At 27.8% G+C, this 26,742-nt stretch overlaps 1 protein-coding gene across 7 annotated transcripts in view; it reads left to right on the forward strand.

The window, feature by feature from the left end:
- LOC122501476 (kazrin) overlaps window positions 1–26,514 on the forward strand; it is a 131,790-nt gene extending 105,276 nt beyond the window's left edge. For 5 of the 7 annotated variants that reach the window (XM_043610965.1, XM_043610963.1, XM_043610967.1 and 2 more), the window contains 7 exons: window positions 3,024–3,237; window positions 5,820–6,087; window positions 6,239–6,586; window positions 6,676–6,799; window positions 9,383–9,527; window positions 16,013–16,193; window positions 24,858–26,514. In XM_043610965.1, coding sequence (XP_043466900.1) covers window positions 3,024–3,237; window positions 5,820–6,087; window positions 6,239–6,586; window positions 6,676–6,799; window positions 9,383–9,527; window positions 16,013–16,193; window positions 24,858–25,094 — 1,517 coding nt within the window. In that variant the 3' untranslated portion in view covers window positions 25,095–26,514. The remainder of the gene's footprint in view (window positions 1–3,023; window positions 3,238–5,819; window positions 6,088–6,238; window positions 6,587–6,675; window positions 6,800–9,382; window positions 9,528–16,012; window positions 16,194–24,857) is intronic. The other 2 variants (XM_043610968.1, XM_043610970.1) reach the window with 2 other exon arrangements.
- Window positions 26,515–26,742: the final 228 nt, after the last annotated feature.

The following is a 26,742-nucleotide window of genomic DNA, read 5'->3' on the forward strand; positions in this document are numbered from 1 at the left end:
AGTTCTTTGATTTGTATAAAATTATTTAAATTAAAAATATCTGCAAAATGTAAAAATTGTAAACTTTAAGAAATTGCTTAAAGCTGGTACGAATCTGATATCAGATTTTTGAAATTCAAATTGGCGAAGGAATTTTTAACCCCTTAAAACTGTGGCTACAATTTTAAAGAAAGTGCCTAAAATGTGGGGGAAAAATTCTTTAAATTTCAGTAAAACCTTCTATATAGGGGTTTTCAGGTTGCTGCGATTATAAATTTTATGTCAGATATTTAAAATTTAAAATGTCGGGCAAGATTTTTTTAAATTTATTAGCAACTTCTATAAACGCTCCCTATAATTTTTAACATTTGCGGTTGTCATTTTAGATCCAATATTTTGATTTTTTAATTTTTTAAATCTATTATCAAATTTGGATTCAGTGACCCCAAAATTTTCCGAGGAAACAATTTTTGACAAACAGGTTCAATTTAAAAATGTTTTGCTCGTCATATTAAATCCACTGATTTAGATTTTTAAAATCTGATATTAAATTCGGATTCATAGACATCAAAAAAATACACTCCCGAGTAATACATTTTGATCGAAATGTATAAAATTTTTAATTTTTCATCATATTGGGTCGCCAGTTTAAATTTGTAAATCTAACATTAACTTTCAATTTAGCAATTGTAAAATACCCCCTCTAACGAGTTTCAATCAAATCTGCTCAATTTAAAATTTTTTTGATCTACATATTGGATCCGCCATATTGAATTTTATAAATCTGACAGCAGATTCGGATTCAGCAACTCCAAAAACCTTAGAATGGTGAATAAATAAATCAAATTGCTTTTAATGTTTTTATTAGACTCTTTTTCAATTGAAATAAAAATTGTGCATGAATTTTCAAGTTCTAAACAATGTAAACAAAATAACTGATTATTTGAATTGATTATTATTATATAGTTGTAAAAGAAACATATAAGTTTTTATAAAATAATTCGGTTCATATATTTCGCAAAAATAATTTATTTTAAAGTAAAACTAAATTTTTGTTTACTTACGATAGCACTAAATTTTTATAATAATTTACACATATAAATAGTCTACTTATTTAAATTTATTTAAAATTATTATTATAAATGCTATATATAGTAATTTATATAATAAAAACGTGAAAATTAGTTATAAATGTATCTCTGAGTCTATAGGTTAGTGTTTAGTTTACATTTTTAATGATTATATCCTCGAATTAAGGTGCTTGTAAAATTAAAATTACTTTGTTTATTTACAATTTGAAAGCATAATGGTGGCCACATTTCAACCAGTTTTGTGTTTAATGGTCGTTTCATCCTCACTTAATACGTGTTATGTGCACTCCACAACTGATTACCAAGGACATCGGCTTTCGTCTTCATTTGTAACCAGTTTTCAGACAGTTTAAAAAATTTTCAAATTTAAATTTCCCTTGCTTTAAACAATATTCATCGATCGTATCAAATTGGAAAATAAATTTTGATTTTATTCCACTTTTCTTTTTATCATCTATAAAATTAAAATTTTTTTATAATTTCTTAATACTTAGATTTTAAATTTAACTTAATTTTATGAAATGAAAACAAATTTTGAATTTTTCATTTACATATATTTCTATTTATTATTAATATTATTATTTTTTTGAATTTATTTCTATTCTGTTCTATTTACTACTTTGTTATTTTATTTCGTTTTTTTTATTCTTTTTTCTTAATTTATTTTTTTTATTATTAATTATTATTATTATTACATATTATAATTATTACTTATAACAATTGTAGTTCTGTTATTCATTAAAATTTTCAATTGTTCGAAAATTTTTCAAATTAATTGGTTTTTGGAAATTCAATTATCTTGGAGAAATTTTTATGAAATTTTAATTAAAATTTTCCTGAAATCTAATTTTTATAAAATTTCGAAAATTAAATGATTCAATGCTTTCAGTAAAAGTTGTTTAATTAATTGAAATTATTGATGTTTTATTTTATTTATTATTATATTATTATTGATATTATTTTTGATAAAATTATAATATTCTAGGGGGCCGTTCAAAAAATACGTAACGCTTTAGGGGGGAGGGGGGGTCAAGCTGTTTGTTACGGTCAGCAGAAAAAATGTCGCTAATGTATACAACATTGCGTTACATGGGGGGAGGGGGGGGGGGTCCAAATTTCCGAAAAATAGCGTTACGTATTTTTTGAACGGCCCCTATTCCAATGCTATTATTTAGTTTATCTTAATTTTAATTTTATTAAAAAATTACAGATTCAAATCCTAATTTTAAGCCCAACTCTAACGATTATTTAATTAATAATACCAACATAGAAATTAATATAAAAAAATGTGAAATTTCAGTCATTTTAATTTTTCAAATTATATGTACATCACCTAGCATTTCATAATTTTAGCCTTGTTGAGCCTTGTCACCTCAATTTTACAAAGCATATACATTACTTACCATATATTTTATAATTTTAGCGTTGTTGTCATTGCTGGTGCACGTGCATGAAAATAATATATATTTATTAAATCAGTAATTTTTTAAAAGGTTTATTATTACTGAACGCCAAACAATTAGGAAGATTGAATGTGTGTTCTTTATGTTGAGTAGATAATAAGTATATTTGTGTACGTAAATTTAATACAAAAAGTACCTCAAATAAGAAAATTTATTTTCAGATATGAGGCCTTTATTTATAGCAATAATAATAGCATCAATGTCTATTTAAGTTGGGAACTTTTAAAAGATTTTCTGCTTCTTTTAATTGTCTGCATTTAAGTTAAATTTTTTTTTATGTAAAAAATACATAAAAAATTTAGTAACTAAATACAATAAGTAAAATAAATATATTACACTTGATAGTTGTTAAATGTAAAGAGAATAAAAATTAATAAATTTTAAAATAAAGTAAAAAAGAAACAGTGTGTAATAAAAATAAAATTTTTGAAAAACAAAGTATATATAATGGTAAACAAAAATGATTGTTGAAAATATTTTTTATTTACAGCTACAACTCCAAAGGATTGCAGTCCAACTTTGTCGCCTTTAAATGCATTTTCAAGGTCAATGGATAATTCTTCATTATCTCGTTCTGTGGAACAACTGTCGAGTCCTTTGGAATCTGAACCTAGAAGAAATAAACAGACACCATCTGTCGTTGCACCTGCTGCACATTCACGGTCTTCTGCCACACGTGGAGGCACGTGGGGTTCCATTTCAAGGTAATTACAACACTGCCATTAGTTTACCATAAAATCGATATTTATTTAAATTTTTATATTATAGGTTCCACGCATTCATTAGACTACAATTTTTAGATCCTTAAACCAATATTACATCCGGTATTCTTATTTCTTTTTTTTTTTGCTGTATTTAATCCAGGATTTTGAATCCATTTTAAAATTCAATATCATAATAGAGGTTTTAATAAACTTCGAATATGGTTGGACTTTACAATTTAATTTTTGTTCTTGGGGAATTTTAATAACGGGATTATCATAAAAGTATTCTAATTAAAAATAAAACTTTTTTTTACTAAAAATTGTTAATTTTTGAAAAAATTTTGTTTTGCATGAATCCTACGATTTTTTCTTAGAATAAAGGTAGAATAGAGTTAATGATTTGAAGTCCATTAGTTCATATAAATCCAATAATTAAAAAAATTAATAATAAGAATAAAAAATTTACTATAAATTTAATAATTTAATATTTAATAATTAATATTTGTAATCTGCAACCCCTAAAACCTTCGAATAACAAGTTTGATGTAAAATGGTGTAACTTTTAATAATTCTCCCGCCATATTGGATCCGCCATTTTGAATTTTTGAAAGCTTACATCGTATTCGTTATCAGCGACCCCGAAAACCCCCGAGTAACAATTTTTAAACAAAATGGTGTAATTTTTAAATAGTCGTCCGCCATATTGTATCCGCCATTTTTAATTTATAAATTCTGACATGAAATTTTAATTTAGCAACTACGAAGACATTCCACTTGTGTTAAATTCATTTCAGTGTCTGTGGACAAAGAAATACATCTTTTAGACGCCCCGGTGCGCACTGGGGCAGTACTAAAACATTTTTGTTGCCAAAAATGGTCGAAATGTTTAATAGTCTCTGCCATTCTGGTTTTTAACGACAATTTATAATTTCACTACCGGCTATAGACACTTGATTAAATTTTAATATCCCATTTCAAATTTATTGCTTTAGACGTAGTTTCTAACTTTTGATATTATGTCAAACAGATTTCTGCACTGTGAAAAGAATGGTACAGATTTAGTACCAATTTTGGTACTAATTCGGATGCAATATGAATTTTCAAAAACCAACATCAGATTCGTAATCATTGACCCAAGAAACCGCTATTTTGAATTTTGAAAAAGTAACATCTAACATCGTCATTGGTTCTATTTTAAGACCGAAATCAGCTCTAATTTAGAACATTTTTTTTTACAGTGATGCTTACTACCCTTGCAGTCACCATTTTGTCGCAATAAATAAAAATAAATAAAAATTGTACAAATAACTTTTTCCATTTACTTATTAAATGTATGTGATGTAATCTATAAAATTTTTTCATAATATTCAAAATGTCGGATCCAATATGGCGAACAAATTTTTTAAAATACATTCAATCAGCTTGAAACTTGGTATTCGGGGGTTTTTGGGGTCACTGATTACTAATCAGATGTTACTTTTTCAAAATTCAAAATAGCGGTTTCTTGGGTCAATGATTACGAATCTGATGTTGGTTTTTGAAAATTCATATTGCATCCGAATATTCGATGTTTTGAATTTTGATATTAATAACTTTGGATGTGAAATATACAATTTCTGGTTGTTTTATTTTTAAACAACTCTCATTTTTATTTATATAACTCTATTTCTACGCATTCTATATATATGGTGTAGCGCGAAAATGCCTTGTGTCTAATCATAATCTCACCTTGTCGTATATTGTAATAATTATTACTATACTTTTCTCGTGGGTTATGTAAGAATGAGCTTTGCATAATTCTCCATCCTGCTTCTCTTCCTCTATTCATCTTCTTGGCCCACTTATTTTTCTCTATCTCTTACGAGTCTTTTTTACTTTTTCGAAGAATGACCTAAAGTCTTAGAATCCTTTATTTCTGACGACGTAATTGTTTACTTTCTCACTGAATTTTTTCTTATACAATAAAAGGTCCTTTTACTGTTGGTCGACATTTTTGCATTTAAGAATGTTTTACAAATCCTTTTCTATGTTGCAATGACAAATGACTATCGCTTTTTTGCTTTCTGGATTAAAAATTTTTTTTTTCCATCACTTTATAGATTCCTTCTTCTTCTATGTCGCCACAATCTGCAAACCTCGTAACTCCATTTGACGCAACTTTACAGAAGAGCAAGAAAACTGTTTTACAAAAAAATTAACTTACCTTAACTTTTTATAACCTAATCGCAAAACTAGGGTCGTCTGGCACCCTAGACGACGTTTAACACCACACCAATCAAAATTAAAGTAGTACTAGCCGCGCATAAGGACTGGAATCAACTGTCAGATAGATCAAATGAATTATGAGAATTCCTTAAAAGGGAATTGTTTTACTAAGTTGAATTAACTGAGTAAAGCAATTCCCTTTTAACCTACCATTAAAGAATATTCTGAAAGTATTTTATTTAGTAGTACCGTTAATAAGTAATTAAATATAATTTTTTTCATTGATCCTAAGAACAGGTGAACAATTTCGTCCATTTTATATATTTACGATTAAGAAGACAATTTTAAGTGGTTCGCTATTCTCTGGAACTTTTCAGGGTATTTGCTCGCTCACGTCATCGGAAAGCAGTAAATACCTCCGGAATTGGGAGTATGGGGAGCGAAGGTCCAGAAGGATTCGACCCATATCGATCGCGGTCACCCCTTACAGAAGAAGGATACGCTGAGAAACTCCGTCTATTGCGGGAAGCTGCATCAGTACCAATGGAAAGATGGAGAGCACCTACGGTCTTAGCATGGCTCGAAGTTGCACTTGGAATGCCACAATACGGTCCAAGATGTGCTGAAAATGTCAAGTCTGGCAAGGTAATATTTTCAGTATCAAAAAATATCCAAATCTTCTTAAACAAACCAGTCCAGAAATGTAAATTTACAGTCTTGGAAATTTACATCGCGGTTAATATTTATAGCAAAACAGATGTTTATGGTGTGTTCCTAATGGAAAAATCCGTTACAGGTTTTGTTAGAATTAAGTGACGCTGAGCTGGAGGCTGGACTCGGAGTGACTCACCCTTTGCATAGAAAGAAGTTAAGACTGGCAATTGAGGAACATCGGCAGCCGAATTTAGTTCGATATCCTTGCATTGCACAATTAGGACACACTTGGGTCAGTTCCGAATGGTTGCCTGACCTTGGACTTGCTCAATATTCTGAAAGTTTCGCTACAAATATGGTAGACGCCCGAATGCTGGACCACCTTAGCAAAAAGGAGCTTGAAAAACTTCTCGGCGTTACGAGAAAGTTCCATCAGGCCAGTATTGTTCACGGAATTCATTTACTCCGGATGCTCAACTACGATCGACAGGTAATAACTTATATCAACATCAAAAAATATTTAATACATAATTATCGAATGGAAAGTGATGGAAATGTTTTTCTTTTGGCAATTTTAAGGCTCTCGCAGTTAGGAGGCATAATTGTGAACAAATTAATATGGATCCTCTTGTTTGGACAAACCAAAGGTTTATTCGATGGGCAAGAAGTATCGATTTGACAGAATATGCGGACAACCTGAAGGGTAAGATTTTCTTTATTTATCTCTTTAATGAACGTTTAGAATATTTAGCGATCTTGTCAATTCTTTTTCTAAGAAAACATGTTTGCGGTGAAAAAAAATTTATCAAGTCGAAATCATTTAAAATGATAAATGAAAATAGATTTACCTAGGTAGAATACTAAACTTATAAAAGTCACTAAAAGCACATCCGAAAATATGACTTTTGGACTTCTTTAAGACATTTCAAAAATATGTTTTTTATCATAAATTTTCTATATTCAAAGGCACATTTAGTATTAAATTAAATTACTATTGATTACGAACATAACATCAGAAGGTCGATTATATAATTTCACTTAAATTTCACTTTTACTCAAATTTCATTTTCACTTCACTTTCACTCCAATTTCACTTTTACTCAAATTTCATTTTCACTCCACTTTCACTCCAATTTCACTTTTACTCAAACTATATTTTCATTTCATTTTCCCTCCAATTTTACATTTATTTAAATTTTATTTTCACTTCACTTTCACTTAAATTTTATTTCACTCCACTTCCACTCTACTTTTATTTTCTCTCAAAACTTTCTTTTCAATTCACTTTCATTTTTACTTTCACTTTATTATTCTTCCACTGTCACTCCACTGTCACTCACAATTTATTTTCACTCCACCTCACTTTTAGTTAAATTTTATTTTCAATCCATTTTGACTTCACTTTCACTTTTACTCAAATTTTATTTTTACTCCTCTTTCACGTTCACTCAAATTTTATTTTCACTCCACTTTTATTTTTTCCTCAAATTTTGTTTTGAGTCCATTTTCAGTCTATTTAAGTGGATTAACTTTTATTTTACTTTCACTCAAAATTTATTTTTACTCCTCTTTCACTTTCACTCAAATTTTGTTTTCATTCCACTTTCATTTTTCCTCAAATTTTTTTAGGCCATTTTCACTTATATTATATTTTAACTCTACTTTAATTTTCCCTCAAATTTTATTTTCACTCCACTTTTATTTTTACTTAAATTTTATTATTCTTTCACTTTCACTTCATTTTTGTTCAAATTTTTTTCTCTTCACTTTCATATCACTTTCACTCCAATTTAATTTTTACACAATTATTATTTTCACTCCATTTCCACTCTAATTTCATTTTCTCTCAAATTTTTTTTCAGCCCTCTTCCACTTATATTATATTTTGCCTCCACTTTCGCTTTCCCTCAAATTTTATTTTGACACAACTTTCACTTTTCCTGAAATTTTATTTTCACTCCACTTTAACTTTTACTTAAATTTTATTTTCTTTCCATTTTCATTAAAAATTTATTTTCACTTCTCTTTCATTATTTTCACTCAAAATTTATTCTCACTGCACTTTCACTCAACATTTATTTTTACACCACTTTCACTTGACTTTCACTTTCATTCAAATTTTATTAACGATTTCTTTACAATTAGAGAGATAATTAAAATAGGAAGTGGAATAAAAGATGATATTAGGGGTACAGAATTAAATAAATGTGGAGTGAAAATGAACGTGAAAGTGCAGTGAAAATAAAATTTGATTAAAAGTGAAAGTGGAGTGAAAATATAAATTCAGTAAAAGTGAAAGTAGAGTGCAAATAAAATTTAAGTAAAAGTAAAAGTAGAGTGAAAGTGAAATGAAAGCGGAGAGAGAATAAATTTTGAGTGAAAATAAAAGTGTTGTGAAAATAAATTTTGAGTGAAAGTGGAAGAACAATAATAAAATTTGAGTTAAAGTAAAAGTGAAGACAAAGTGGAGTGCAAATAAAATCTGAGTTAATGTGAAAGTAGAGTGAAAGTGAAGTGAAAGTGGAGTAAAAATAAAATCTGAGTAAAAGTGAAAGTGGACTGAAAATAAAAATTAAGTAAAAGTGAAAGTGATGACAGGGTGGAGTGCAAATAAAATCTGAGTAAAAGTGAAAGTAGAGTGAAAGTGAAGTGAAAGTGGAGTAAAAATTAATTTTGAGTAAAAGTGAAAGTGGAGAGAGAATAAATTTTGAGTGAAAATGAAAGTGTTGTGAAAATAAATTTTAAGTGATAGTAGAAGGAAAGTAAAATTTGAGTTAAAGTGAAAGTGGAGTGAAAATAAAAATTCAGTAAAAGTGAAAGTGGAGTTTAAATAAAATTTGAGTAAAAGTGAAAGTGGGGTGAAAATAAAATTTGAGTAAAAATGAAAGTGGAGTGAAATTAAAAATTGAATAAAAGTGAAAGTGGAGTGAAAATAAAATTTGAGTGAAAGTGAAGATAGAATAAACTTTGAGTGAAAATGAAAGTGTTGTGAAAATAAATTTTGAGTGAAAGTGGATTGAAAATAAAATTAGATTTTAAGTGAAAATGGAGTGAAAATAAAAATTCAGTAAAAGTGAAAGTGGGGTTTCAAATAAAAGTTGAGTAAAAGTGAAAGTGGAGTGAAAATAAAATTTGGGTAAAAATGTTTCAAAATCGTTCGGATTCGCTTGAAAGTGTTTACTTTGGAAATTTCAGTTTCCATTTTTTCATTACTCTTTCAAATCTAATATATATGCGAAAATTTGGAAACAAATAATTTCAGTAATGTCACGAAATTTATTTACAGATTCGGGAGTCCATGGAGCATTAGTAGTTTTGGAACCTTCCTTCACTGGAGATACTATGGCGACAGCCTTGGGAATTCCTCCAGCTAAACATATGATTCGACGACATCTCACTGCAGAACTCGACGGTCTTGTTCTTCCAGCAAGGTACTCAGTCTACTGTCATCCAGATGCAACCCTGGACAACGCTCACTTATAATCAACGAGCAGTTCACATTTTCCCCTATTTAATATCAGCGCCATTCAATTCACGAAGTGATGTTTTTTCAGTCTTTATCGCCCCCAAATGAAAATCACACATTTCATAAACCTAACATTCAACATTGCGTCCCTGCTGCTTTTAAATATTTCCATATTGCAAGAAAAGAAGAAATGAAATTTTTTATTTTATTAAAATTTTTATTTTATTCTCACTTTTAAATCTTAACATAAAAGTAAATTTAAATACAATATCTTTAAATTTAGATATGAACTATTGGAAAGTTACAATTGAAAATGATGCATTTTAATCTTTAACTTAAAGCAGGGACGACAAATTTAGAAACAATCGAATTTTCTTATCGATTGTTTTTAAAATTTTAATGAAATATTTGTGAGAAATTAGGGATGTAACGAAACATGCGATTCATCAGTGGTAAACTACTATCTTTTTTTTATAAATTAATTTCTTTAAAATAGACAATTAAAATATATTATTTTCATCATGAAATCGTTCAGTAGGAGAAATAATTATTTTTTAAAGAATTAAAATTGACTTGACAAACTGTTTTTAGAAAAGAATTTTTAAAAATTATAAAAAAGCCACTGATCGTTAAAATTGTATGCAACGTTACATTTTCCATTGTTGTCTCGCATGATGCGTTTCATCAATTTTCGTAAGCAGACGCCAAAGTGGAAAGAGCTTATAAAATCCATACGTAATTACTAAAAGGATCAGTAAAATTTAAAGCACATGTCGTAAAGTAATTAAGAGAAAAAAATAAGATATAGTAATATATTAAGTAAAATATAATATATTTAGAGAAATAATTGAATTAATTTTGAAATTTCTCCATTAAAAGGGAATTTTTCCATTTTTTATATAAAATATTTTAATATTTAAAAAATTTTAATATTTCATGTTTTTGATATTTGCATTCTATAAATTACAAAAGGAATTTTTATTTAGTTGGAAAATTATCAAAAGGGAGAAAAGTGATTTCTGTTTTTATAATAATGATATTTTCATGGGTATAACTTAATTGTTTATTGATATCAGTTTTTAAAATCGTAATTTTAAATACTCAATAAATTGAAAATTTGTTTTTAAAAAAAGCTCAACTGGCAGCATTATTCACAACTTTACTCTAGTCTTTCTATATTGCAAAAATATTGACAACATTGAAGAAAAGTTGATGTTATTACTGCTATTTGAGGTACTGTAGGAGCTGCAAATTAATTTGTACAAAATATTTAGAGAAACACGAAATATTTAATTTAATCTAAATTTTTAGATTTTTGCTAATTATATTAACCCGTTGACTGTCGATGACGGCTATATTGCAGAAAGTAAAAAAATGAATTTAAAAGTCCTTAGTAATTTCAGAAATTCGTTATTGGGGGTTTTCGGGATCGCTGATTATACGAATTTGATATCAGATTTACAAAATTCAAAATGGCGGATCCAATATGGCGGAACGAAATATTAGAAATTGAACGGATTTTTATAAAATTTGATACACTTATGTTTATTAGGTCGCTGATTACGAATTTAAAGTCAGTTTTTCATATATTAAATTTCGTATCGAATTATTAAAAGATGAACAGATTTTTAAAAAATTTCGTATTCTTACTTTTTCAGGTTGCTGATAACGAATTTAAAGTAATTTTTATGAAATTTGACACACTCACAATATTTGTGTTATTAATAACGAATTTAACATCAGATTTACAAAATTCAAAATGGCGGGTCCAATATGGCGGAAAGAAATAATAGAAACTAAACGGATTTTTATTAAATTTGATAAACATATGTTTATTAGGTCGCTGATTACGAATTTAAAGTCAGTTTTTCAAATTTCAAATGGCGGATCAAAATATTAAAGGATAAACAGATTTTTATAAAATTTCATATACTTACGATTTTCAGGTTCCGATAACGAATTTAGAGTAATAATATTCGTGTAATTTGGCATACTTACGTTTTTGGGGTCGAATTAGGAATTTGATTTCGAATCTGACATCAGATTTTCAAAATTAAAAATGGCGGATAGAATTATTAGAAAATGAACGGATTTTTATCGATTTTTGTATGCTTTCGTTTTTCCGGTCGCTAATTACGAATTCGAAGTGAGTTTTTCAAATATGAAACAAATTAAGTCGTTTATTACGAAATTAAGTCACTTTTACGATATTCAAAATGGCGGATCTAATATGGCGGTAAGAATTATTAGAAAATGATCGGATTTTTATAAAGTTTAGTATACTTATGTTTATTGAGTCGCTGATTCCGAATATGATGTCGGTTTTTTAAATTTCAAAATGGCGGATCCAATATGGCGGATAGGAATATTAGAAAATGAACCGATTTTCATAAAATTTGGTATATTTAATTCTGTGGATTCGCTAATTTCAGTAATAAAGTTAGTTTGTAAAAACAAATTTCTAAAATTTCCGATTCGACAGCTAAGGGGTTAAAGTTTAAATTTCAAAGTGTCTGCAAATTTCCTTCTTCTTCTTCATTCAACGAACAATGGAAATCTTAAGCTTTTTCCTTAAAATGTACGTTTAAATGCTTCCATGAATTTAATGTTTAATCACCTCGATGAAAATAATACCACTTCCTAATATATAGCATTATATGCTATAATAATTTTTAACGAACTGATGAATTTTATAATTATATATTTTAAAGATAAATTTACTAGTCTCTTTTTTAAATTGTTATAAATATTGAATTTTAATTATTGAAATTGAAAGCAAATGAGTTAATTATTGTGTAATCGATATTCTTGATTGATTTTGATCGAGATGACTTTATTTTGCAATGTAAATTTACTCTTTTAATTAATACACATACTATACCTGAAACAATCAAGATTACATGCACGTAGATACAAATACTATATAAACATGTATTCGACATAATGTACATATACAAACATTATTCAGTTCTTTTTAATCAAAAAAAAAAAAAAAAAAAAAAAATCAAAAAATCAAAAAATGATCGCTTAAATATCAGCGAGTTGTGGTCTGGATCAACATATACTTTTAATCGATTAAAAAGAAATAAATATTTAACCAAAGAAATGAGAATTATACAAAATTGAATAAATAATAATTAATTACGTGCTGATTTCGATGAATTTTCATATATAACTGAGCCGTAGCCCACAGCTGCCTGCACTGCACTGCGCTATGTACAGCACTCATGATTCTTTAGCGATTCTGGCTTCACTCTTGATTCAATATTTTTTTTTATTTTCTTCATTTTTATTTCACAAAAAAAAAGAATTCTGAAGGTAGAAAATCCTTTTAGAAAAATAATTCTAAGGGGACGTTAACAGCATTTCACTGTTAGGTTACGTAATCGGAGGAGCAATTTAAAAATCACTTTTCGCGTAAAATGGAAAGTCTATTGAGTTTAGGTTTTCAAACTTGGAAAATTCGATTTTCTAACTTCACTTTTTCGAACAATTACAAAGTATACAAAAATATTTTTTTTTCTTTGCTTTTGATGCACTTCTTTATTTTATTGTCCAATTTTACGATTTTCTTTTTATTTTTTTTTGTCTTGCAAAATCACCGTCAAGTCGGTTCAATATTTTCTAGATAAATAATTTACAAATCAAATTGTGTTGACCTAACAGACAAATGCTGATCAGTTAAAATTGAACAAATCAAGGAATTCAAATAATTTAATGATTTATACCATTTAATAATTATTTATACAACTTGTTTTTTCTGATTTTCTGCTCTTATTCTGATTTTTCTTTTTCTATTCGAGAGAAATGAAAAATGTCTTGCTTTTTTTGTTTTTATTTCAATATTATTCCACTTAGTCCCAAAAGTTCAATTTTTTTTTGTTCAAATTTAATTTTCCCGTTTTACCAGAGTGTTTTATGTAAAAAAAATGGGTACTGAATGTTTCTAATAGATTTTTGTGTCTTATTTCAGAATCTACAAGGAAATTTAAATTTTAACTAAAGAAAAAAAGTTATGATTTAATTAAATAAAAAAAAATATGAATTTTTCATGTTTTTTCGTTTATAATTAGATTTTTGAATTCAATTTGCTTTATAGAAAAACTCGACACACTTGAAAAAGATTTGTTTGATTCAAGTAGTTGATCACTTTTCTATTATCAAATAAATATTTATTGCGCTATAAAAAAGTTTTTTTTATTTGCATCAAAAACTGAAATTATTGGTTTAAAAACAATTCATTTGATTGCAATAAAAATTATTTGATTCAAGTAAATATTTATTGGATAATGGACAAATAAATTGGTTATTTTAATAAAATAAACATTTTTTTTCAAAAGTAACAAACAAAATTTCGCTTAAAAAATATAGAACTTTGAAATGACGATGTTAAGAAAATTCAAAATGGCTTTTCAAAATGGCCGCTAAAAAGTGGAAAATTTTTAAAAATAGCATAATAAAGATTTAAAAAATATTTTTAAATTAAATTTTTAAAAAGCAAAAAAGACTCGTAGAAAATTATTAATAAATAATAAAATCTAGTTATTCGATATTATTTAGAATTATTATAAACAATTTTTAAAAATGATATTCAAACTAAGAGGTATAAACGTGGAAAAAGTTCGTTTTAAAATTGTTTATAAAAAATGTTTATAACAATGTTAAATAATGATTAACATGATCTTATCATTTAGTAATAATTTACTACGTAATTTGAGTATTTGTATTTAAAAAAAATTTACTTGACATTTTTATTAAGCAATTTTTAAAAGTCTTCTAATATTTGCGGTCATTTTGAAGCGACATTTTAAATTTTGTTAAACTTTTTATCTCTCATTATGTGTATCTAAAAATCCTAACATTGTAATTTTTTTTTTTTTTTTTTTTTTTTTTTTTTTTTTAATCCTAACATTTTGATGTTACGAATATTTTCTAAAGTGATTTTAAACCAAAAAAAAATAGAAATCTGGCTTAAGAAATTATAACTTTTTTCTCCTGAAGTTGAAATTTAAAATTTCTTGTAGATTTTGAAAGAGGACACAAAAATCTATAAGAAACAACAAGGGTCTATTTTTTTAATAAAATTAAAATTTGCATCAAGAAGTCAGACTTTTGGGACTAAATTTGTTAATTTAACTTTCAGATTCAAAATTTTTGGGTTTCATTTTAAAATATTTTGATAACTTTCAATACAAATTCTACACGTATATAGGCTGTGAAATAAAAATTGAAGAAATTTAATAAAAATCTTTATTTCTATGAAAAATCTTTTCGAATCTATGAAAATTTATAAAAATATATATATTTTTTTCTATATATAAAGCAAAATGAAAATTAAAAAATTTGTTGCATAACGTTAAGAAAAAGAATCAAGAGTCACGCCATCTTGCATTATGATTCATTTTATCCTCTTTTAATTTGCTCTAAACTTTGTCATATATCTTTTGATTGTTCGATGTTACATTTTTATGGCATTATTTGGCTCTAATGTGTCCAATATTCTTGAAATGAAAGAAATTTAAAATCTTTGTTTTAATTAGTTAGTATTATTCCCTTTGAGAAAATAGTCTGTGATTATTTCTTTTTTTTATATTTAATAAGTGTGGTACATTGGAGCCCAGTAAATACAACGTTTTTCTATCGATGGAGCACAGAATATGCTTGTGTATGTATATTTATGTTGTAACTAGATATTCGATATTAATATTAATATATCCATATTATTATTATACATTGATTTCTTCCCAGGAAATATGCTGTGATCCTCCTAGTAAATTAATTTTTCAGAGCTCGTTTATCTTATTAGAGAAATCTATAAATACTTTTTTGAAAAATCTATTCGCGGAAAATTTTAATATTTTAATTTTTAAATAATAAAGATCTTAAACTTTTTTGTTTGGTCCAATGGCTTTTTTCAAGCCATTAGGCCAAACAAAAAAGTTTAAGATCTTTATTATGTAAAATAATTTTTTAATTAATTAAAAAAAAAAAAAAAAAATTTAATTTTTACTATACTCGACAGTTTCGAAAAGAGATAGTTCACAGTTTAAATATTTTTTCGGGTGTTTTGGCCACGTTTTTGGTATTTGGAACCACTGTGCGCCGTAAAAATATTACAATTTTAGTTGAATTGAAAAATTCCAAAAAGTTCCGATCAAGCTAAAAATTTATATTTCCATAAATTCCATACAAACTTTAAATTGATGGCTATATTTTGAACAAGAATTTCATAAATTCAGAATATCATTTCCGTAAGGCGAAGAGTTTTTGAAAAAGTAAATCCATAAAGAAGTTATAAAGGAGATATGTATGATTTACTGAAGGGGATTCACAGCATTTTAGATCCTGAAAAGCGTGTATGTTGTCGTGTTGCTAAAGGTATACTATGTGTGTGAACGCTTATTGCTCAAAAAGCAAAAGTGTGCATGAGCGTGATGTGCGTGTGCGTAGAAGTCAACTGGAGGTGGTTCCCCGGAATGGTACCGGAAGTCGTCCGCTGAGCACCATAAGCGCTGGCGGAAGTCTCGGTCGTGGAAGTCGTGCTCTTCATCTTCAACATCACCAGAGTTCCCTTTCAGCACTGCACATGGCATCCAGTAACACAGTCGATAGACGAAGATCCAGTTTCAGGGTAATGTTGAAATTCTTTTTTTTCTTTTTCCACTCTCTCTTTATCTCGCATCCAGCTTCCGTAATCTATCTCAAGATTTTTGGATATCAAGCACTGAGTAAGAAGATGAACCTAGCAAAGTGCCCTAAACGTTAAAATGTCCCAATAAAGTTAAAGTCCTTCTTATATTTGAATTCCCTCTTTTAAAAAGTAAAACCAACTTCAATGTTTTCAATTTTTAATATACCTAGAAACTAAATTATTCTGAAAATGTTATTTGTTTTGAAAAAAATATTGTTCGATGCGCTAAATACTTTGTTCAAATATTTCAATCGAAGTTGCTTCTGGTTCTGGACCTATCAATGCCATCTCGGAACCAGTTGCTGCCAAGACATCTACTCTTTCATTTCCCTTATAATTCCCGAGTGACCCGGTACCGAAATCATTGAAAGTTTATTCACCTGCCTTACATATAACAATACATCTTTGTCCTTTCACATATATCAAACTGGATTGTTGAAGAAAATGATAAATAGGTAATATGGAAAATTAAATTAAGGTTTGAACGGCTATCGACAGTCGAATTTTAACGATTATATTCAATAATAAATATCTATTATATTCCGGAAGCTCCAAAAGAAGTGTTATGGGTTTTAATAGGTCAGGGCTGGTAGCAAATCGCCAAATGTTTATCTATTTGTTACAATTATTTCTTTCATTGGTATGGAAGAAAAAATATAATAAAACTACATAATCATTAATTGCGGAATCCAAAGTATCTGTAAGTAGATTTCCCAAAAGTCCCCATACACAAAAAAACAGTCAACAGAAGATAGAACAAATAACATTTTTCAGTTTATCAACACAAATGGTAATAAAAACATTCATAAAATTTCGTTATAGGAGATTTTGGAGTTTTGATTTTGGAGATGAACTATAATACAACCATAATTCACTTACATTTTCAAATTATAAAATTTTGATTTCAATCCCCTTAGAAAATTAAAAGCCAAGTTTTGTGAACGTACTTTGCCATACAGATATTTTCGAAAAATCTGCTTTATAAACTATTTCTGAACCTAAAAAGTAGATTATCCTTTACCTGACTTTAGATTTTTAACGACTCCAAACAGCTGGATTATAAATTTTGATTGTACAAATTTTGATGAAAATTTAAATTGATGAAATTGATGAATCATTTAAATAGAATTTAAAGCATTCTTTTTTATTGTATGATGAAAAGCAATCTAAATAATAAAATGAAAGCACCGTCTTCCTTTATGATTCTGAGAGACAAATTAATTTTAGTTACTATAAATTTAGACAATCAGATGGCACAATTTAGTGAATATTTTTACGTTATCCATCCATTTTATAATACTTTGCAAGTTCATTGTCATAGCAAGTTTATTTATAAGCTTCATAATCATTGTATCATGTGCATGAAATCGCATGTCATTCTGCTTATTACTTCGCTCGACAAACTACACTAAGCCTTTTGCACGCCACTAACAATGAGTAAAAGAAGTTTATTAGTTTCTCCACTTTCTGCAATATTAGAAAGAAAAAGAAATTGGAACTTTTTTCAATGGGCACAGGTACAAGTTGTTCTTATGTCCTCTTTTGGATGTCCTCTAGACACCTATGTATAATTAAAGGGCATGAAGAACGTGGACCTATGTTCCCGTGTCTATTGACTTTACAATATAAGTGATCAATTTTTTTAAATAAAATTATTGATATACTAAAAATATATTTTTTATTAATAAGAATAATGAGTTTATTATACAGTCGTTGTTAACCACTTCATCGGCAAGGCGTTCCAAATGGCGTTCCACGTGCCGTGACCCAGACTAGCAAAAACACCGAAATGGCTAAATTGAAATTAAATTATTAAAGTTTTTATTTGAATCCTTTACAATTAGAATGAGAGAGAAAGAGTAGATCCAGATGTCTTCAGGGACACTGAAACAAAATTAGAACTTTGTGGAATCAATCGTAGACCCAACAAGCTTCAGTGTAAGGTCGAAGAAATGACGTTGTCTAGCAGAAACAGAGATTGCAGTAGATTTTCCTCAAATTGTCTTCGGACCAGCCAAAGTGAAAGGTCTGGAGTCTAGGTGTCGATGTAAATTAGATAAAACACCCCTTCAGCCTAGGAGTGACCGAATTCTTTATTTGACGTTGATGTCAAGGTAATGCAGTCCTTAGAAAAACAGAAATGTGCCTCGTAGCAGAAATTATCTCCTTGAATGAATTCGACTAAGACGATTCTTGAAGAAGGCACTTGGTACTTGAAAAGGTTTTCTAAACTGAAGTTGAAGAAGAAACTTGATGACAGTACACAACCAGTTAACTTGATGGCTTTTCCTGGACTGACGAATTCGGCAAGGGTGGCACCTTTTATAGGTTCCTTTTGCAAGGAGATACTATGCCATACCATCCACTTCTATTGTAGAACACCATTTGGAACGACTTGCCAGTGAAGTGGTTAAATAATAAAAAGGGGAAATTACGATACAAAAATGACTATAAGAAACTAAAAATGATTCTTACACTATATATGTATGATTTGAACCCAATTCGTCTTAACCCGACAAATAATTTTTATTAAATTTTTATCCATTTAGCAGCACGTAATTGATGACTAAACGTTGAGGATTTTCGAATATTTCATTTTCTTTGTCAAAAGTTTCAGCTGCTCGTTACAAAGTCTCAGTAACAGTCTAATCAATTATAGATTCCACAGCCCAGAATTTTTCTTATCTCCCAATATTTCGGTATTCCCCTTCATACAGTCACTCCTCCCCTGGACATACCCATGCAAAAAAATTTATACTTTCTCAAATAAGGTATCTGATCCTCTCAGACTAATTTGGAATAAAAATTCACGATGAATTTTACTATTCATTAATACACTGACGGATATTTTACTAATCGAACACTGATTCTAGACACAAAAAAACACAATAATTAAATGAGACAATGCTTTTATAGACTTGGAAACATTTAGGTATATAATTAGCAAAAAGGCAAAATAAAAGTCCTTCTATTAGAATAATCTGAAACCTATTTTCCAAAAATCAAAACTGATATCAATTACAATTATATTATACAAAATATATGAAAACATGTATTCTGAAATTGAAAATAAATATGATTTTAAAAACAAAATATACACTGAGATTAAAAATGATTGTGTTAAATATTAAAATATTCTGAAATACGTAACAGAAATTTATTTTCAACTTCAGAATATTTTTTTAGAGAGAATTAAAACATTCTAACTGGAATTGTTCATTAAAAGTAAATTATGTATATACAAAGTTCAAAAAAACACCATAATTTTAGTTTCTAAGCTAAGAATCGTTTTCTACTTTTTAGCCATATTATTATAAAATATGACAAACTTTTTCAATTGCTTATAAAATAAACTTATAATATGTCCAATTTATTATATAGAAGATTGGAATAGTAACATTTAATTTTTTGATAAAGAGTCTTCGAATTAAAAAATTATTTTTAACCACACTAAATTGTATTTTAATTTTCTGGTTAAAAGAAAAAAAAGCGCTTTTAAGAGATTTTTTTAGTGAAAATCTCTCTTCTTCTAAAAAGAGAGTTTTGAATTTAATTATTGAAGATGATAACAATAATTAGAAAATAAGAATAATTAACATTTGGTAAGCAAAAAGAAAGTCAATCAGTGCAAGTTAATAAAAAATATAGGAAAGACTGAATAATATTACAAGCCTGAATCTAAAACCAAGTAGTAAAATATATTAAATAAAAAGTTGAATGAAAATCAACTATTAGCCATGAAGAAGAAATGATGATTTTTAATTTAACATAACCGATTGTTAAACAAAGTAATCTTCTCATTCGTTTATAAGTTTGATATAAATAGATAAAGTTCTATATATATATATTTAACTCTGTAAATATTCAGCAACAGCTTCCTTTCAATTATATATAATGTAATATATAAAATACTGATGTATTTAATATGATCTTAAATATATTGCAGCATAATTATATCGGCATGTATATCAATATTGCATTAAATTCTTGTCAATTTGAGACAGTGGAACTATGATTGATGTAAATATATTGTGTAACTTCAATGTGAATGGTGTATGGGATTTTAACTAACCTATTCTCATCCTTAATTTAGGTATCAAATGTTATAAAAAATATTTTCTAATATTTTCTAAATTTTTATCAATGTTTGGAGGATCTCTCCTCTGCTTGAAAAGAACCGACTCAAAGCTTAATTTTTAATGACCATCAAAAGGTAAAGAATTTATCTCATTATTAATTTTGAAAAATCTTTAGTATGGCCAACTAAAATAGGTGTATTAGATGTTAATTATCAAGCTCATGAATTTTTAGATATTTTTTCAAATGACCCTTTTCCTGTTCCTTCTGACCCCCCAACAGTGAATAATATCGATAATATATTTTTCATTGACATATCACCAGAAGATTTGATCGAAAGCCTTTCGAGGATAAAAACGAATGCAATAGGACCGGATGGCATTTCCATTATGATGATCAAAATTTTGCTCTTCCTATCATTTTCCCTATATAACAACTCTCTCCAAACAGGAAAGTTTCCAGATACTTGGAAAATGAGTTCTATCCCAAAAGTTAAGAACCCAAAGAGTTCTAGTGACTTTAGACCTATATCCATTATTTGCGCTTTGTCTAAACCGTTGGAGCAAACTGTATACAAGCAATTGACTTCTTCTCGTTGCAAATGATTTAATGGAACTGTTACAATCTGGCTTTAGGGCGAAACATAGTACATGTACTGCAGCTTTAAAATTTACTACTTATATTAAGTTGGCAATAGATCTTAAACATATTACGATAGCTGTATTTTTTGATTTCTCTACTAAAGCATTTCCTACAGTTAATGACAATTTACTATTACATAAACTTCCTACTTTTAAAATGTCAAATTCAGTCTGTAATTGGTTTGAGTCGTATCTTGATTTTTGATTTCAAAGAGTTGTTGACGGCAACGGCGACCATTCAGATTGGAATAGAGTGTTATGCGGTGTTACTCAAGGGGCATCGCTTTCATCATTACTTTTTAACTTGTTTTTATCCGATCTTGGCGAACAAGTTAGTTTTTGTAAATACCATAAGTATGCTGACGATTTTAAGTTATATCTAATCTGATCCGTTGTCGTCTCCAAAAATTCTGCTCGAAAGGGTTCAGATTGATGTTAATTATGTTATAGAGTGGGCTAAAAATAATGTTCTTGCTCCAAACCCTAATAAAACTCATGCCATAATAATCGGAGCTTCTGGTAATCTTACAATAGATGCCATTATGGCATTTACCTTCCGCTGTCATTTCATTTCAATATTTCCGTATCCTGGGTGTTGATGACACCGGACCACCATTACTCTTCTTTTAATTGGGCAACACATAAAATCAATTTTGGATTTCTCCAGCTGTTCGCTTCTTCTTGCTTGGTGACTACAATGTCAAATTTTAATGTTGTGTTTTTTTGCTCCAAGGACTATCATCTACCTTCTTCCTGATGGCAAAATCTAGCCAGGATGGAACCTGAACCGCCTCCCTTAGAACAAATGTTATTGCATTGCCAAATGGCAATCCCATGTCAGCAGAGAGCGTGAACCCGAAAGCAAAATTTTATTATAATAAGATAACTTTTGACAATATGAAAGTGTTTTATCTATCATTAGAAAACAGGGTATTTTTGTGTTAAACATTTTCAAAGTGTTCAATAAGGTGTTCAAATAAAACTTGAGTTCAAAGCACTACAAAAAAGCCAGAGGTAAATTTTTAGTGGCGAAAGTTATTTCTCTCAAAGTGTTCCTTCTCGGAAAAGGTACTTTCAGTACAGTAAAAATTTAGTGTAATTTTACTGCTTCAAGTACGAGTAATAAAAAGGACTTATGCTGCAAGAAATGGATTTACAATATATGTAAAAGTAATATTCAACCGACAATCACACTACTTTAACCTACTTTCACACATAGTATAAATGCACTAAATGTAGCGTAGGTTCTTTAATTATTACCTAACATGTGACGTAGCAAGATTACACTAAGTTATTTGGAGTACATAATTATAGCTTGCTCTGTACTAAGTTCTTGTCCTGACAACTTAAGTAAGCTTATAGTGCTTAGTAAAGATAATAAATTCTGTTTTTTACGGATTGCCTGACGGGGCAAATTGTCGCCACCATCTACTTATTAAATTCATCAGCTTCTGTATTATTTCATGTTTGACATTTATTAAGTTCCACTAATGACATACCTAGTAAGATATTACTAACAATTATTAGTCAACAAATTTTTTACTGGTCCCAAACTATTGCTAGAACAACTCCAATATAATTATCTGAGTCATCAAAATTAATTTAATTCACAATTCATAAAAAGTAACCACAGCCGTTAATCAGCAGAAGATGAAAAAGTATTTTTTGAGCCAACTTTTTGTTTTATTTGTTAACAGTTGTTAATAAACAAATTTTTTACTGATCCTCAACAATGACTAGAAACAAAATGTTCTCAAAAATCTTTAAAAAACAGTCAGAATTCCAGTAATTTTTTTAAATTCCATACTATTTCTAGGTTTTTCATATCTTTTTTCAAATTTCCATACCTTTTCCAGGTTTTCCAGGCTCTGTGGCAACTATCAGGATTGCCACAAATATTTAATTTTATTTTTCCCTGACTTTTCCCTGATTTCCAGACTTTTTCCTGACTGATTTTCACTTTTTCCCTGACCATAAAGAATATTTTGATTCACTCTCAAAATTATTAGATACTCAAAAAAACATTCATACATTTACTTACGAATTTCTCAAATTGTAAAATTATTCGCAAACATCAATAACTAAATTTTTAAATAAGTATTTAATTATTATTTTCCCATAGGAATTAAAATTCTTCAAAACATTCAAATTGAAACATTTTTAAAATTAAGCAACTTATAAGAATATTATTATAAAACATGAAGATATCAATTACTCCGAGTCTTCGACTCGGAGTGATTGATATCTTCATGTTTTATAAAAATTTTAATTTCCATAAAATTTTTCAAAAAGAAAAATTCAATTATTTTCATAAATAATAAAATTCTTCACATGGTTTCAATTATTTTTAATAAAATTTTAAATAAATTTCTCGAAAAATGAAATTATCTTCAAAAATTTTTTGCAAGAATTAAATTAGGTATATTTTGCAAATAATAGAATTCTTCGCTAAAATTAAAAAATTTTCAAAATTTACATTTTTAATACAAGTTTTTAAAAGAATATAATTATTTAAATAAAATGTAATAAAATTCGATGCAGGAATTCAATTATTTTCATAAATAATAAGATTCTTTACATTAATTCAATTATTTAAAAAAAAAATTTGAAAAAATTCATTGCAAGAATTCAATTACTTTCATAAATTAATAAAATTCTTCACAGGATTTCAATTATTTTTAATATAATTTTAAGTAAATTCTTCGACAAATGTCACTATTTTCAAAAATTTTGTTAAAATTCTTCGAAAGAATTCAATGATGTATTTTTAAAAATTCATGCTATAATGCTTTTAATATTCAATTATTATCTAAAATTTTTAACTAATATTCATTTTTAAATCAATTTTTATTGGAAAATTCTACAAGAATTCAATTATTTAAATACAAAAATATATAATTTATTGAATAAATGAATGTTTCTCGAAACTAAATTATCATAAAGAATTTTATCAACAAATTTGAATTTTTTCAAGAAATTTTAATCAAATTTTCAAGAATAATTAAATTTTTCGAGGAATTCAATTAAAATTGTATTTTAAAAGTAATTGAAATTCTATGATGAATTTTATTATTCATGAAAGTAATTGAATTTTTGTAGAAAATGTTATTATTTATGAAAATAATTGAATTATTGCGAAGTTTGCTTAGAATTTTATCAAAAATTTTTTTTTGAAATAATTGAATTCTTTTGAAAAATTTTATTAAAACTGTAGATATTGAAAATCATTGAATTGAGAAAAATTTTTTGAAAATAATTGAAATTTTTGCAAAGAATTTTATTAAAATTTTTGAAAATAATATTGAAATTTGTATTTACTTATAATAAATAAAATATTTGCTTCTGCAGTCAATTCGTTTTTAAAAAACTAGTATTATTAGTTATCTTGTTTCAATATTTGAATTAGCACTGATGTGTTACTTTTTGTCATATCTTTTCGTGGCACTATAAATTCTATTATGAAAATAAGATGAAAGAAAGATTTAGTGTAGTTTTCATTACAGCCAAGGAAACAATTGAAGTTGGTGTAGATAATTGGTGTGTATATTAAATATTATAATAAATATACTTCTTGTAATGATTTGCAAAGAAAATATTGAAAAGTATTCATATCCTTATTTGGTCGAGCTTACATCCAGCAAAGTCTTTACATTCAGTTAAATAGTTTACTATTTTATTTTGAAAATATTTTCTAGCCTTATTTCTAAAGTAAATTCTGTTACATTTACATTTCTCTTGCATTTCATTTAAATATTTTTGTTTTTTAATTTTGTGCAATCATTTTATAAGTTATCTCTTCGCTTACTTTTTCATTTTTTAAATAATGTTCCTCTATATTGTCAAGAATATAAATAAATAAATACTTAAGGAATTTTTCTGTTTACAGGGATCATTAAGCAGGGCATTTGGTTTACGACCCAGAAGTGAAAAAGCGTCACCGTCTTCTTCTTCGGATACAGGAAGTCTGGCGAGTCAATATATGAGCAGCGTGCGCAGTAATTCACCGCCACCACCTCAACTTCCACCTCGACCAGCCCTGTTGGGAGGGAAGAAGCATCGCAGAGTAAAGAGCATCGGCGACATTGAATATATGAGCAATAGCATTGTCAGTACACCCGTCTGACAAGAGGGTAGGTCCCAACATTCGGGACCTTATCGAAGCTTGAGCGAGCGGGGCTACTCCTCAGCGTCCTATTCATCTCAATATGGATCGTACTCTGGCTATAGCAATCTTCCCTCCAGCGATTATTATCAGTATCAAAGTTCTGGCAGTGCAGGTTACTATCAATTGCAAGGCGAATATTATTCACCGCAAAGTTCAGGTCCCCCTTTCCCCGGGGTTCAGAGATATGGTAGTCTTGCCGAAGAGGCCTGGCCAATATCAAAAGATGAATCTGGTCTCTTTAAATCAAACTCAAAAACATACTTGGCTTAAAAATTTAAAAATATTTTTAACTAAAAAAACGCGCACTGAAAAGTTAGTGAAATAAAATATTTAAAGCCGTTAAATAATTATAGTTTCAATTATTTTTAACGTGTTAACTTATTGTTGTATCATTACAAAAATTCAGTAACTCACAACTTTTATCATCTAATCCATTTATCGTTTTTGATAAACATTTTTTTTTTAAATTTCTTCTCCGACTTATTCTAAGGAAACATCCTATAGGTATTCTTCAGTACTCAAAAAGTTTATTATATAATTAATTACAGAAATTCTCTTTAGAGATTGCTAACAGAAAATCTACAAAGAGATTCTTTGAAGAATTTCCATAGAATGTATTCTACAGAATACCGCCGCAAGTGAATTCCTGATTTTTCTTCGAGAACAATAAAGTTCCAGTGATATGAGAAAACATTCCTTAAAAGTTTAAAATAACTTCACGTTAATTAATTGCTAATTTATTTTCTCCCCGAAATTAAATGAAATACTAAAGCAAAAAAAAGCCAAATTGCAAATTTTATGAAAACTTTTCGTGCAAAATGTTAATGAGAAATATATTCGAATTTAATGAATTGAAAAGAAGAAGTAATCATTGTCATTTATTTATTACTTTACAAAAACTTTACTTATGTGCAGGGGCCGTCCCCGACAAGACATGTCATGAAAATCAGTTCATGACCGAAATATATTTATTTAAAATTGCACAGTAGTTTATTATTATACTTTCATATGCGCAGTAGGCTACCACTACAATTAGTCATGCGCAGTAGTCCAATTTAGTAGTAATTGCTGCGCAGTAGTTTATCATAACACTTGGACATGCGCAGTAGTCTAATTTAGTAATTATTACTGCGCAATAGTTAAATTTAGTCATTATTACTGCGCAATAGTTAAATTTAGTCATTATTACTGCGCAGTAGTTTATTATAATACTTGGACATGCACAGTTACAGACTTCACACTTTCTTAAATTGAACAGTGGTAAATCGATTTCTAAGGATTTTAATATTTTGAATATGTTCATGTCAATTTAAAAAAACAAAAAAGATTTCTCAACTTTTGAAAAATTGTTCTTCAAATATTTATAAAAATAATTTAATTCTTGCGAAAAATTTCATAAAAATTTTTAAAATAATTGATTTCTTTCGACTAATTTTATTCAAATTCTAATTCAAATAATTGAATTCCTGCTCGAATTTCTGAGAAATTTTTATTATTCATAAAAAGAATTGAATTCTTACGAAGATTTAAAAAAAAAAATTTTTTAATAATTGAATTTTATTTGGAAATTTTATGAAAATAGTTGATATTGAAAATCATTGAATTG

The sequence above is a fragment of the Leptopilina heterotoma genome, unplaced genomic scaffold (assembly GCF_015476425.1).
Source record: "Leptopilina heterotoma isolate Lh14 unplaced genomic scaffold, ASM1547642v1 Lhet_21, whole genome shotgun sequence".
Taxonomy (NCBI): Eukaryota; Metazoa; Arthropoda; class Insecta; order Hymenoptera; family Figitidae; genus Leptopilina; species Leptopilina heterotoma.